This window comes from Photinus pyralis, unplaced genomic scaffold (assembly GCF_008802855.1).
Source record: "Photinus pyralis isolate 1611_PpyrPB1 unplaced genomic scaffold, Ppyr1.3 Ppyr1.4_LG9, whole genome shotgun sequence".
NCBI classification, from domain to species: domain Eukaryota; kingdom Metazoa; phylum Arthropoda; class Insecta; order Coleoptera; family Lampyridae; genus Photinus; species Photinus pyralis.
The window spans coordinates 18,221,934-18,237,135 of record NW_022170878.1 but is presented as its reverse complement, the minus strand read 5'-3'; the positions used below and the strand labels follow the sequence as shown (position 1 = coordinate 18,237,135).

General features: G+C 39.8%; 1 protein-coding gene across 1 annotated transcript; it reads right to left on the bottom strand.

Annotated features, from left to right (window-relative positions):
- Nucleotides 1–4,158: 4,158 nt before the first annotated feature.
- LOC116180043 (tyrosine-protein kinase-like otk) lies at nt 4,159–13,980 on the bottom strand. Its single transcript, XM_031499868.1, has 8 exons — nt 13,929–13,980; nt 12,728–13,042; nt 12,408–12,674; nt 12,078–12,353; nt 6,271–6,953; nt 4,669–4,914; nt 4,395–4,616; nt 4,159–4,340 (listed from the first exon to the last, which is right to left on the bottom strand). The coding sequence occupies exons 1-8, from the start codon at nt 13,978–13,980 to the stop codon at nt 4,254–4,256; spliced, it is 2,148 nt and encodes a 715-aa protein (XP_031355728.1). The 3' UTR covers nt 4,159–4,253.
- Between the last annotated feature and the right edge of the window lie 1,222 nt (nt 13,981–15,202).

Here is a 15,202-nt window from a genome sequence, read left to right as displayed (position 1 = left end):
TGGAAAAGGTGGAAATTAGAATACCTCACAACTCTACAGGTACGATCGCAATGGAACACAGAACATAACCCCGTGCAAATTGGCACCATTGTTGTAGTAGAACAGCCAAATACTCCACCATTGCAATGGCCCTTAGGGATTATAGAAAAGATGTATCCTGGAAAAGATCAAGTCGTACGAGTTGTAGACGTCCGTACCAAATATGGTACTTATCGCAGACCAGTTATTAAGGTTTGCCCCTTGCCTTCACAATAGTTTTTTTTATTTTTTTTATTATTTAACGTTAAATTTAATTGGATATTAATTTTGGATATTTCATTAATTTGTCTCATGAACTTTATAGTTATTTTTGTGTAGCTTTCTGAAGCCTGAATGCAACCTTCATCCCGGGGGGAATGTTGATGCCGATGATTAAATTTCAGTTTCAAATAGTATTATTTTCATTTTTGTGTAGATGGAGTATGCGTTGATTTAATTTTTAGTTTGGGAAATTGTGATACATTATTGATAACATTTTTCAATTCAATAGTTGTTGTTGGTAAAGTGCTATTGCGTGTGAGGTGTCTTGGTCTTTTTTGGCGTCGTCATTGGTAGTGTTGGGCATTCGCTTATCTGTCAATTAATTAAATCTTCTCCATCCTGTTTTCTTCCTTTCCCTCGCCATATTCTCCTTGTATCAGAAAAGAAAAAAAGAAAAAAATAGCAATTGAACGACGACAGGTAAGTGATATATTTTGCCTATTTCAATTAACTAAAACACACAGAATCCTACGTCCACCAAAATTTAGGAATCATAAACGTAAAAATAACCAGGAAGAAAATTTCGTTTAGAAGAAAAAATAAACCCATAAAGAGAGTCTAAAAAAAGCGGCAGGCCACCTCGGTGTGACCCCACGGAGTCATTGGATTTGACCCATTTTCAGTAGGCTTATTACTTGTAGCATATAGGTCAACTGTGCACAGTTTCAACCAAATCGGTCCAAGCGTTTGACAGTTATCGTGTTCACGGACAGACGGACACCATCGACTCCCCTAAAAAGCTTGCATCGCTTTGCTCTGCCGCTTAATAAGGAAATGCCGCCAAACACGCAACTGTTCATGTGCCAACTGTAGTTACCTACCTGCAACTAAAGAAGTTGTTACGAACACCAGAAAATTCCGATTACTTTCGAAGATATATCAGAAAAACAACAATCTGCCGATTTCGACTTTATTTTCTCTAATTCTGATGTTATGCAGATACAAAAAAAAAACACTTTCTCATTGCCAGTATTTCAGATCCACAAGATGGCGTTGCGAGAAATCATCATCTTTGAATATAAAATTTTATATTCAAAGTCATCATCAACTCTATTTTTTTATATGGTCCGTAGAAAAAAGTATATACAGGATGTCCCATTAATAATGGTCACAGGTCATATTTATGGAACCGTTAATTGCACAGCTTCGGGAAAAAATTTTTATCAAAATGGGTCAAGAGAAATCGCTGTGAAATTTGTTGATTGTGATGTAAAAGATATGTGTCGAGGGATAGGTGTCGACCTATAAAAGTAAAGTTGGTTGTTCTGAGATAACCGTCAGGTCATACGCGTTAAGCCGCGAACGAAGTAACTCGACACCCTGAAAATTACCGTGGGGTGTGTTTTATTTGTGAAAATAGAATTCGCGCATGGAAGTGAGGTAGGATTAAGTTAACTGCCTGCAAGTTAGGACAGAGTGGTTTTATGTACTGGTGAAATTGGTGTGATCTGTAACTCCCATTTGTATTACAGTAGAACCCCGATGATCCGTGTCATGCAGATATTTCAGGGGGTGATAGTACTCGTCAAAATAAGAAAAATGTAACCATATGCAACTAACTATTTTGAAATTGTAGAGATCCTAAAAAATAATTGATGTATCAAATTTGAAACAATTATCCCAGAACGTAAGAGCGGCAACGCAAAGTACGAGATTTTGAAAAACGGTTTTCACTGGCCTCTTTGGATGTTATTTTGTTACTTTTTTATAAAGAAAAAGTCATACCATTCCATTTGATTTTTTTTATTTTTTTTTACCCATAAAACGCCCTCAGTGCCTGCTGAGAACCCAGTTACTACACAACTTAGGTGTCCTACATGACGATCACGATCTTAGTGCACTTCGAGTGTCCCCGAGTGACAGATTCTCGCGGGAAACTTAAGCGAGAATATTCAAATAGACAGCCATGTTAGTTTGGCATTCCCGCTACTACAGAATATGGTCAAATATTCCGGTGTGACTTGAAGTTGGCGTTAGCCCGGCAAGATAGAAGGAGGCTAAGATCATTACATCTTTTTAAAAATGTAAAAACAAGTTTTAGTTTATTATGGGAAATTTAAAGAAAATGCAATTTTAACATATTTAAGATGGCAGTTACGCCCTCTGGTGGTCATTTTTAGAACTTGAAAATATTTTCCAGCGATTCTTCATGACCGATTTACCCAAAAAAATTTTTACCCCTAAGTCGACGAACGGTTCCCGAGATATGGTCGAGGAACAGTCTTATTGGTATATTATTGGCTTGACACTGTAGTAAAAACTTGAGGGGAGATGTTAGCTATCATGACCTGTGCACAGGAGAACCTCTGTAGAGGTTAGCGTAGGTATGTGTAGTGCCCTGTCAGAAGGAAGGTTCCGATCGGCTACGACGCTAGATTACAGGCGACGACGTGTAGATAGATTAGGTGAGTGCAGTGGAGTAAGTTTAATCTGAGTCCCAGCTCACTGCGGAATAAGGGGAAACTAAGGGTCAGACGAACTGGCTCGTGAAGACAGTGGCGGGGTCTTCGTCGAGCCTACCCCAGGAAGTGCTCTCTCCGTTCACGACGCGCTCTGCAAACGGTCGCTTGACGAATGCTTCTTTTCGACAATCAATTAATCAATCAGTCAATAAAGCGAGGTCTATTTTAATTTAATACAGATGAAATAGCAATGGCGTTAGTGATGAAAGAATGGTGGGCTGGTCAGGACTTTTGCCCTTATTTTAACTCATATTTATAGGTACCACAATTTTCAGCTTTGACAAAATAAGCGCTTTCACCGATGTATAAATACTTACCTCTGCGCTTTCATAAGCTTTCTGGCATTCAATATTCGGTAACGAAATACGTATTCAACTCATTTACTCGTCCCAAATATACTACACGAAATAAAATTCCACGAGATTATTACTTTATATAGGTAGCTAATTCCCGTTCAGCTTCCTTACTTTACCTAAATAAAAAGAAACCAACTTTTGGGTTATAAAAGTAACTGAAATAATTAATTTCCTTTCAATGGAAACATCTCGAATTCAGAGTGACTTTAAAAAATTCGGGCTTTTCTTATGACTTAAGGCTATTGCAGGTTTGTTGGGTCAAAGAGAGGCACACACATTCATATATTTGTATTCAGTATATGTATCACAAGTTATGATTATGCATAATTATATAAAAGTGGACAATACAGTACAAAAAGTACAAAATTATTATAAAAAGCTACATCCCTAATATGGACAGACATTTTTATCTCATCTTCATAGTATGAACAGTCAGTAATATCTAACATTATTAAAAACTCCTAAATATTATACTAAGTTTAACTCTATTATATAAGTATGATGTATAATAAATAGTTACAATATGAAGGATAGATTACATCACGGTTTTGTCGTACATTCCTCATAGAAGCTTTATCAGAATTACATTCGTTCTATATACTTACCTAAATTTCATTAATAATTAATAATACTATACACATAAGTGCACAATTGTACGTGTATAAAGCTACAACGCAAAGCTTAAATATATCTGGAGATCTCCATACATTGATTTCTCACACACATCTCAAAATGACACCATTTTGAAACATCGATTCATCTTCTTTCATTTGGCAGTGTGTGGTGGCTCAAATAATTAATGTACAGAATTGGTTTCGTTAACGAAGATGGTTTGTCGCAATTGATATGCTTCTTTTTTTTACATTAAAAACTAGAGATATGTACAACTAATGCTAATCTCTCTCATTTATTAGAAAACTATAAATAAATAAGTACAAGCATTGGGAGTAGAAAAGGGACAGACATTCGACTCGAACACACGATAAATTCTTTGCAAGTAAGGCGGGCAATTTTTTTTATAATGGAAGCGTTTTCTTCTCTCTCTCTCTCTCATCATTTTAACATATTGCTCTAAAGTGTCTCTATAATCTAATAGTTAAAATTTGGTTTACGCCTGAGCTATACATAAAACTATTTACATTGACTTTAGAATTTTTTCAGTTTCTTTTACCAGATCTTCAAACGACGGCCTCTCCTGCGGGTTTATATTCCAACATGTTTCCTGCAAAAGTTACAACGATTAGTATAGGTAGGCGACGGTAGATGACAGCAGTACTTGTAGTTTTTGAAGATCATCAGGTGTATTCTTGTGCGATTTCCAATCGAGCGCTTTCTCCTTGAGCTTTGCCAGGAACGTGGTATCGTTAATTTTCGGAAAGGGAAGTTCGCCCTGACTGAACACCTCCAAAATGACAACCGCGAAAGCGTAAACGTCACTCTTCGTCGAGTATTCGTCCTCGTAAACCGCCTCGTAGGGCAACCACCGCAGCGGTATGATCTAAAAGGAATACGTGGCGAAAAAAAGTGCAAACTAAATTGGTAAAACGTACGTTATTGATATGCTTGCAATATTCTTGGCTATAAGGTTCCTTGGTGAGCCGCGGTAGGGCGACTTTGGCGGTCAGCGTTGACGTGATTAGGCAATTTCGCGCGGCCAGATCTCGATGGACGAATCGTGCCGCCGACAGGTGCTCCATGCCTCTCGCCAGATGGTGAATTACGGCGACGGATTGTACCGGTGTTAGGCTCTGAGATGTACCCTTTCGGGTTGCTGTCAGAAATTGTTTCAGGTCGCCCTAAAATTTGATCGATTGATGTCTATTAAATTTTATTGTTTGAAATCCTTTTCATTTTTGGTGTAAATGTTTGCTGAATTTATGGTTATGGTTATTCATTTAAATAATTATATGAAAATTATACAATTTTTTGATGTTTGTATGGGGCATGGGCTGGTATGTAAACTAACACCTTTCGCCGTTAAGAGACAATCGCATGAATGGTAACCAAACTAACTACGACATCTAAAGCTGTGACGGATCTCGAATCTCAATTGTACGTTTGAAAATTCCGCACGAAGACCAAGGTTATAAGTAGGGAATGCAATCCCGCGGCAAAATTTCGATTCCGCAAAGTTTTAAATATATTGGGAAGTATGCAATTTTGTGCGGTTAACCGAATATTCTCGAATCAATCATATCGTATTTCCCGGAAAGGATGCGTCCCATCCGCTTTTTCCGCCTCCATGTTTATCTGGATTTCAAGAATATCCATAATTAATACAGCCATACTGTACTACTAAAGTCTTTATAAACCATCGACGAGTATATATAGGGTGTCTTAAATTGAGTAGGATACCGTTATTGTTATACATTCGGAAAGTTGTGTAGTTTTTGATGCTGGTAAATATTCTGATGCGATATTTTGAAAAAAATAAATCGTTTCGTAGATCATTGGAAAAAAGTGACAATCGCTATTTTTAAAAAGGTAAATATTTTAGTAACAAAGAGGGCTATCGAAGAAATTTACTAATAAAAGTTGCAAGATTCAATGGGATAATTTCAATGAACGTAGAAAAAACATTTTCAAAATGGCGGTTTTCGAGTTATTGACATCAACTTCTTTATTTTAAATGGACGCCATATTGGATTTGTACGTCATTAGACAGAGAAAAAATTACAAAACCAGCGATACTCAGTATTTCATTTGTATTTGTCATAGTTCCATAGCTGACTGTGATTGAAACCAATTTCATTCGTTTATTAATTGTCTCGCATAGTCACCATCGACACGACCAGGGAATTACTGCCATCAGAAATAGTTACATTGTAAACTTCAAGGCAAAAATGCAAGGTGGATTCCCAAATGAAATATTAAATGTTTGTATCACTGGTTTTGTAATTTTTTTCTCTGTCTAATGACGTACAAATCCAATATGGCGTCCATTTAAAATAAAGAAATTGATGTCAATATCTCAAAAACCGCCATTTTGCAAAATGTTTTTCTACGTCTATTGAATTTATTCCATCGAATCTTGCAACTTTTATTTGAAACTTTTTTTGTTGTTTTTGAAACTTAATTTTTGCAATAACTATTTTAGAACATTTTTTATTTCAATAAGGGTGTTTTTTAGCACTAAAAATTGATCTGCTTACCCAATCTGTATACTCGAGGATCATGTAATGTGGCTCCACCTCTCGACACAACCCCCACAACTTCGCAACGTTCTCGTGCGACACCTTGGAGAGGAGATCGATTTCCCTTTTAAATTCGGTCAGGGCCGCCTCGTCTTTGGTGTGCGTGAGCGACTTCACCATCACCGTCAGATCCTTGTCCTCGCCCGACAAACTTGCGTTCGAGCCGCGTTTGTCGCTCACTGGCACTGCGCTCTTCGGCAAGAAGGCGATCAGTATGTCACCAAACTCGCCGCGCCCGATCAGCTTCAGGTCTTTCAGGTGCGATCGAGAGAGCAGGATCTTGTCGTAGCTCGATTTCGATTTTTTCGACTGGGCGGAGCTCTGCGAGTGCGCCGTCTCCGTGCCGTCGCTCTTCTGGCCCTCCTTGTGCGCGTTTTTCAGGCCGTCCTTGTCGGGCTGCGACGATCCGGGCGCGACCCCGTTCGGCGCCTCTTTCAGTTCGGTGTGGTCGACGTCGCCGTTTTCGATTTTGGCACCGTCCGCTATGGGCAGCTTGCGGGACCTGCGCCGGTAGCGGCACCATATCATGAGGCCAATGACTAGGATTATGTACGCAGTCGCCACCGACATTGTTATGAGCACCGCCTTTGTTACAGTTGAATCTTCCGCCTCGTTTCCTTCCGGGTGGTAACCCTCGCGTGCTGTAAAAGAGCAAGTTTATGCATGGAAATGTAACCAGTGCACACCAAGAATCACAAAAGGGAATTAATTAATAACTGACGATTAGTGGTAAAAGTAGTCTGAGGGTTCTGATAACGCTCAAGAAGCGCCATTCAATTTGTTTGTCGTTCTTTGGGCTGCAACAGTTTATTCAGTTTTAAACGAAGGATAAACTTATCGCGTAGAGCATCAGTCAACGTAAACAATTTTCGGACGACGCATTATCTTAATGGCAAACAATTTTGGATTAAGTACTTAAAATTTAAGTGTATGAAGTAGAAATGGATACTTTCCGTTTTCTGTAAAAAAAAAAACAGAGTTACATAAATTGACGAATGTGCCTGGCCAGTAAGGACACTAAAACAGCCCCCAACGCGTCGTCATCTTCAAAATTTCCCCGGAGTCTCCAATTGCAAGACACTTAGCTATACCTGACTAGTCGTCTGTCAACCGCCCAGTTATCTAGACAATCCGCAATTGGGGTTTAAGGTCAAGGCCGGGCAAAAAAAAACTAATCGGACCAAACCAAAACCCAAAGAAGCCTCTGGTAGAACATTAAAAACACCCACCAAGGTGACTCCAAGGGAAGTTGAGGAAAGCCCAACCAGACGAGCAATAAGCCTAGTCATGGCTCAATTAAAGTGAAACGAAAGGTGAAAAACACCAGCAGGGTTACGAAAGGGGACGTCCCTTATACACCTTCAGCGCCCTGTTCATCAAAGACAATCTATACGTGGCCCTTATACAGGAACCGTGGCTTGATAACTCCCTTATCAAGGGTTACCTATGCTAATTCTGCAGAGACTCTGAAGGGGCAACAATTGTCCCAGGGCAGCGGTTTTCGTAAAGCCGAAACTAATAACCCTTTCCTTATTCAGAGTTCATAACAAAAGACCTAGTGACTTTAGTGGTCGAAGAGCCAATCAGCACCGGTGCAAAATAGTGTGTGCTTTGGGGAGAAGGAGGCAGCAATGCCTCCGCCACCGGAGGTACGAAGGCTGAGCAGATGCTGTAAGGAGCAGGTGCTGCATCTTCTTATCAAATGTGACGCCAACTCCCAGATAGTCAGAGGAACTAGAGATACTCAATCAGGGCAATCAGACAACATTTGTAACCAGAAACAGGAAAGAAGTCCTAGATGTTACAATTTCCTCCTCCTTCCCAGCAGGCAGATTAGTGTGATAGAGAGTCTGTGATGAGTCTTGCTCTATCAATCCGCAGACAAATATGTTTTAGTTGAAAGTAATAGTAGGGAAACAAAATAAACCAAACATTGTACGAGGACTTATTGAAAAGCAACACCGCAGGACTCTGCATGACGGTGATCGATCAAGTTGATCTAGAACGACTTGCCACACTATTCACTGATACCCTTCTCTCCTCCTCTGAGAACAGCTGTCCGCTGAAGCGGGTTACAACAAATAGAAACGCTAGAACGTCCCTCACTGGGTACAGTAAGGCGATTCGGAAGGCAAAAAGAGCCTCTTGGGAAAGATTCTGTGAGACGATAGAAGAAATTCCCACAGCCTCTCGCCTACGGAAGATCCTTTCAAAAGAGAAACTCGTTGGGGACAATGGTGGGATCAGACGGGGAACGCACCAGCCTAACTAGAGAGACTTTCCGGGTTCCTTTGTCAGAGGGAGGACATCAGAAGGTCCCCATCTTTCCGTCCTACCAACAGATTCGACTACAGTCTTAAAGGTAAGTTCATACCTCTCCATTCATACGTTTCCGTTTGTCCGTTAGCCAATCAGAAGACAGCAAATTTTTAAATCGTACGTCGTCCGTTTACGACGGAAAAGTTGGTTGAAGTTGAACATTTACGTTTCCGTTGGTCGGTTTTTAACAAGAGTGAGGTTATGTTGGGTACGTTAACAGTGTTCGCCTATTCGTTCTTCACGGTAATAATCAGATAGCAACGTGTTCTTACTTTCGTACTATTTTTACATACTGAAAATCACGGAGGGTACAGTACAAAATAAAATTTAGGTTATGGTTATACGTTGCAAATGTACACTGTGGACGGATTGCTATGAACCTTAACAAAATGTACTATCCGTTTGACGGATCAACGCAACAGATGAACGGAGAGCTATGAACCCACCTGTAGGCCCGGTTGTGTACAATGTCAGATTTGAGAAATACGATTGGCCAACTTGTGAAATATTAGCCAATCAAATCCTTTAACCCACAATTCTACCCAATTCTATCTACCTATAAACTGAAGTTTAAACTGACATTATACAACCGGGTCTTAGTGGTCGTATATTTACACCAAAAAGGGTCCATTGCACGTGCGACACGTGGAGGTGACCTTGGAAAGTCGCGTCACGTGGGTAAAAATGGTTTCATTGGCCTTGGCTAACCTCGTGTGTAAACACGCCAAAAAATGAGGTCGTCGACCTTGGATTACTTCAAGCGTGTAATTTGGTAACGCAAAAATGGGGTCATTCACCTTGTACACCCTTGACATTGTAATTAGACACCACATAAAAATGACATCATTCATGATGGACATCAGGATGTTGGATGATCTCCGACATGTAATTTGACACCACAGTAGAATGGGAAATTGACCAGCAGAAATGTAATTGACCACCACAAAAGATGAGGTCATTGAACTTCTACGACCTTTATACAATTATGGGCCGGCCGATTCTCCTTATAACAGGGACTGAGACATTAACACCCATCCTAGTACAACTTTTTAGGGGGATAGCTACCCCTTAAGCTATATTACAAATGTTACATCAGTGGCTATATCCCCACATCAAAGACTGGTGGGAGGTAGGTGCGGTTTTCATTCCTAAGATAGGCGAGAAGTCCAGGGTCCAACCGTAGCCTACCGATAGAACTAGCCGTGACACTCATCCCCACTATTGCGTTGACGTCACAACTGACGGCGGCCGTCATATCGACTTTTAATGTAATTAATTCCAAGTAGTTTAATGTTGTACACTTAAATTAACTGTATTCGAACAGAATAAGTAAGAAAATGCCAAACACGTGCTGCGTCCCTGGTTGCAAAAGCAATTATAGTTCAAGAGACAAGGTTCCTTACGGTTTTTCGTTTTTCGAAAAATGAAGACGATCAAAAAAAGTGGTTAAGATGTATTCGCCAGGACAATTTGGAAATTACTAGTTACTCCAGGGTTTGTACAAAGCATTTCCCCAGCATTTTCATTATTCGGGTAGACAAGATGACTAGATAAGACGATACAGTATTAACAGTTCCACGAGGCCAGATTAAACTTGCCGAAGACACGTACCCCACCATTTTTGAAAATCAGCCATCATATATATGAAAAGGATGTAAATGATGAGTAACGGGAAAATATAGACCTATGCAACTACAAATGACCGAAAACCTGTAGTCTCTAGATGGTCCAGGGGCTGAGATCTCGATGGAACAGACAGATAGGCAGACGACGGAATAACGAGCACATAAGCGTACCTCAACTTCGTTTTGTTACGCTAAAAAAGGCAGATGTGTGTATTAGAATGTTTAAATTTTATTTGTTTTCAGCTCGGTTTTCAGTGAGTATTTGTTGTATATGTACGTATTTAATAAAATTTTTGCATAATAACACGTGTCTATAATTAGGAAACAACATATAACATTCCTGCGGCTCAAAATAAGTAATTACTAAATGTTTTCGCGTTAAATGAGTATGCACGCGAATCAAATTGCATTTAAACACATAGTATCGCGTTGCAGTGGCCCATCTCCAGTTGTGACGTCACCAAATCAATGTCACGGCTAGATCTATCGGTAGGCTACGGTTCAACCCAAGAGCTACTGACATATCAGCCTATTTCGTTTCGTCCTTCATTTTTAAAACGAGGGAGACGATGAGGCAGAATAGGGCAATACATCAACCAACATGCATAGGTACCAAAGGGGACGCTGTACGAAGCAGCAAGAGACAAAGCTATATCGGTCATACATAGACCTGGTCACTGCACACGGGCCGTTGAGTGGGGTAGTTGGGGATCACACATATCACTTCTGCTTAGAGGAGGAAAAGGCGCAGTGGAATACATTGTCTGCTGGTGTGAGGCTGCCTTTGGAAAGAGATCACAATCTGGGGGGAGGCTCCTCAGCAGGTCAGGGTATTTTAAGAGTTGCCATTAATCTGAAAAGGCCTTTGATATTCTTCAGTCTCAATTTAAAGCCTTTAGTTTACATGCTCAGTGTTTAAAGGAATGCCTTACGAAGCTCTTAAGGGTCTTTGAAACTCTTTATATAATATTATTCTGTGTTCAAGGTATTGCCTTTGTAAGTTGTTTGTGAAGGTTTTAAGAAATTTCTACATAAATATGTTGTTTTCCAGTTTACAGTACTCCTTTGTTGCAAGCGCTGGTTTTGCCTGCCATCCCGCAATATGAATTACTGACCGATTTACGTGTTTTATTTATATTTAGATACAGTATGTTCCCTTAGGGATGATATTCAATACAAGTATGCAAAACTACTTTTTCATTTATAATTGAATTTATTGCAGCACATTTCCCTTTTGTTTGCATCATGAATATGTTACTGTTTATTTACAGGGTGCTTCAGCTGGGGGCGAGTGACGTACGTTAGGTGGGTGATTGTTACATATTGCACTTGACATTGAGAATTACTTAATTACTTTATACTAATATTTTGCCACGACATGTTCCTTTGCTTTGTTGTAATGTGATACTTAACGATATGCTCCTACTATTTATTTGAACCGGGTGATTATGATTATTAATATTTGGCAGGGTGACTTGTTTCGAATATGTACTGCGCTAAAGTTCATAACTGACATACGCAGAGATATATATTTTATGTACTGTTCTTTTTGTGCCTTAGAAAAGAGCCACCTTGCCGATATTGCTAATCATTGCGTTGAGTCGACCCTTGGCATGTAGTGTCTGAATATTGGGTTTGTGTTAATCTTTGTTATGCCAGTGCAAATATGTCAACTGTCAAAGCCTACATGAATGTTATATATTTTGTTTATCTCTGGTTTATGATTATTATGCGTGCGAGTTTGCCGATGGTTGCTCTCACTTTTGTGGTTTTTGGTGTTGCACCCATATATGCGCTAGTTTTACGCCAATATGTACATACTGTGGACAATAAGACGGATTTCTTTCCGATTCAGACCGGCACTGCTTCCAGCCGTGCACCCGTAGTTATTTTCGTCCTCCCTGTGCACCTCTTTAATGTACAGTGTGCCGTTATCCAAAACTTGAAAGCGAGAACGATTGAAGTCGTTCATCTGCAAGTTCTTGTCCCAGTGGATCGTCGGTTTCGGATCCCCGTCGGCCACGCAGTCCAACATTACCGAGAAGCCCTCGATCGCCTCCGTCGGATTGTGGGAGAGTAGCGTGAACTTCGGCGCCACTACGGAAAAATCAACAGATATTAATTGCTCCTTCCACCGACTCCACGACTTACCGACAACATCAATCGTTAACGTAACGTTAATAGTGCCCTGGGTGTTACTCGCGAAGCACGTGTATCTGCCTTTATCTTCGCTTAGGACCCCATTAAAGTGGAGAGTTCCGTTCGTGTCGGCGATGTGCGCGTCGAAACCGTCCCCCTTCCCGTCCTTCTCCCAGCGTATCGTCGGCGGCGGCGTTCCCTGGGCCTTGCAGTGAATTTTCGCCGTGCTCCCCAACTCCAACTTTTTATTTACGGGAGGAGGCGAAAACTTCAGTATCTCTGAAATTTCACGCGTTGCAACCATGGGCGGCGATCGACGTGGAGGAACTCACCGATCACTGAAATTGTCGCGGATTTCGACACGAGCGGCTCGAATCCCGCCGTCGTAATCTCGCAAACGTAGTCGCCACGATCGGACGGTTTCGTGGAATAAATGACAAGGGTGCCGTTTTGCTTGAACGCTCGTATCCGTTGGTGCGAGGTGGTCTCCTCGTCGTAGTCGTGCTTAAGAACTTTCCCGTCTTTCTTCCATTTGACCACGGTGTATTGTTCGGATGCATTGTCGACATCGTGGAGGCAGGTCAACACCGATTTCTTATTTTCTTCAACCGCCATACTGTTAGGGCCCTCTATGATGGATGGTTTTCCTAAAAAAAAGTAGCAAAATGTTAAAACAAGTAAAAAGGTTTTCGCCCTAAAGCGCATTTTCCATGAATGATCAGTACTTCTCAAAAGGCCATAGCTATGTGCGCTGTGATTTTCTTTACTAGAGGCATCTATGGTTAAAATTTCAAATAAATATCTCCATAAACAAAAAAGTTGGCATTTTGCAGTCTGCGCATGCGTGGATTTGTTTTTTAATATGTGCGATATGTTTACTTTTCCTAATGACATTTGTAGTTTTCGATTTTTACTAATGTGATATGTTTTTCTTTACTAGAAACATTTATGGTTAAAATTTGGGACTGACTGCGCATGCGCACATCTAATTTTTGGAATATCAGTTATGTTTGCCTTTAACAGGAGCATCTATGATTAAAATTTCAAAAAGATATCTCGATAAATAACAGTTGATATTAAGCATCCTGCGCATGTGCGCATTAATCTGATGTTTACAATATGCGATACGTTTGCTTACACTAAAAGCAACTTTGGCTACAATTTCAAAGAAATACCTCCATAAATAAGAAAGTTGCCATTGCGCAGTCTGCGCATGCGCACATCTGATTTGTACTATATGCGATATGTTTGCCTTCTCCAGAAATATCTGTGGTTAAAATTTCAACAAAATATATTAATAAATAAGAAAGTGGACATTGCGCAGCCTGCGCAGTGCGCATGCGCACATTAATCTGATGTTTACAATATGCGATACGTTTGCTTACCAGGCTCAGACTCACGATAAAAAACGCATCAAAACAAAAATCGAAATCACAAGAACATCCATTTACAAAAATGGGGTCCGGAGCCAAATGATTCAGGAACAGAATCAGAAACAGCTAGAGAAGAACCACTGTCATAGTACGATCAGACCTAAAACCAGAATTGGAATCACTTCAACAATAAAAATCATAACCAAAATCATGATTTACGTTAAGATCAGGATCAAGGTCCATCTTAGAATGAAAAGTCGACGCTGAGCCAAAGTAATAAAAGGATTCTTTTCGATTCTTGATCCGAATGCGATTCTGATCTTTATCCTGCACTGGACAATGACTTAATCATAACGCTTGTTTTGATCCTAATCCCTATTATAATTCTGATTGACAGTGAGTGTGGTTATGATTCTGATTCGAAATTGGATTCTGATTCTGATTCAAAATTGAATGTGGATTATGATTCTGAAATTTTGGTTATATGTTCTGACTTTAGATTATGGTCTTGAATTAGTGCGCCGATCATGTTTTCTGCTTCTTATTCGGAATCTATTGTGGATTGTGATTCCGATTGTGATACTGATTCAGCGTACTATCTTTGATGGCCCTAATTCTGCCTTTTACCCAGGAACTTATTCCTGATGTAATTTTGACTTTTTGACTCTTTCTTCGAATCTGCATCTTGTTATTGTATTGTCTCTGGCTCATTCCTGGATGTGAATTTGGATCATATTTTGGTTTTGATCGTGACTCTGAGATAATGATTCTGGCAAGGGCATTGGACCTTATTTTGATTCAGTTCTCCTGTTCAACATCGCTGTAACATTCTCAGTTACAGTTCATCGGAGACCTGTATATAGAGGTCCTACTCCAAGTAAACATGATATGTTTAGAGCCCTTCTACTAGTTTGTCAATAGCTTAGCGAGTGAAGTCATTGATTATGTCAGTTGAGAAACGGCTGACATAAAGGTAACAAAGCTATGTAACAATTGTAACTGAAATGATATGTAACATAGAGGTTGGAATGTTCTATACCAAACACGTAATAATCACTTACATAACTGAAAGGGCTCTAGAAGGTAACAAAGTTATGTTACAATTGTAATCGAAATGATATGTAACATAGAAGTTGGAATGTTCTATACCAAACACGTAATAATGTTTCTTTTTGATGTTAAACCGTTATTTTCTAATACAATTAATTCATATTACCTATTTCGTTAGGTGAAGTATATCTGAAAAGAAGTACGCATATACCTCTAGTGAAAAGTAAAGGTTAACGGCTGCGGGACACATAACCTCAACAGTCAACCTCAAGCGAAAGATAAAGTTCTTTTTGACGCTATATTGAAATAAGTCGGTGTTGTTTTGGTTCAGTGTTTGTGTAAGTATAAATTTATATTCTACCTTTTTTTATTTGGGGATTAGCT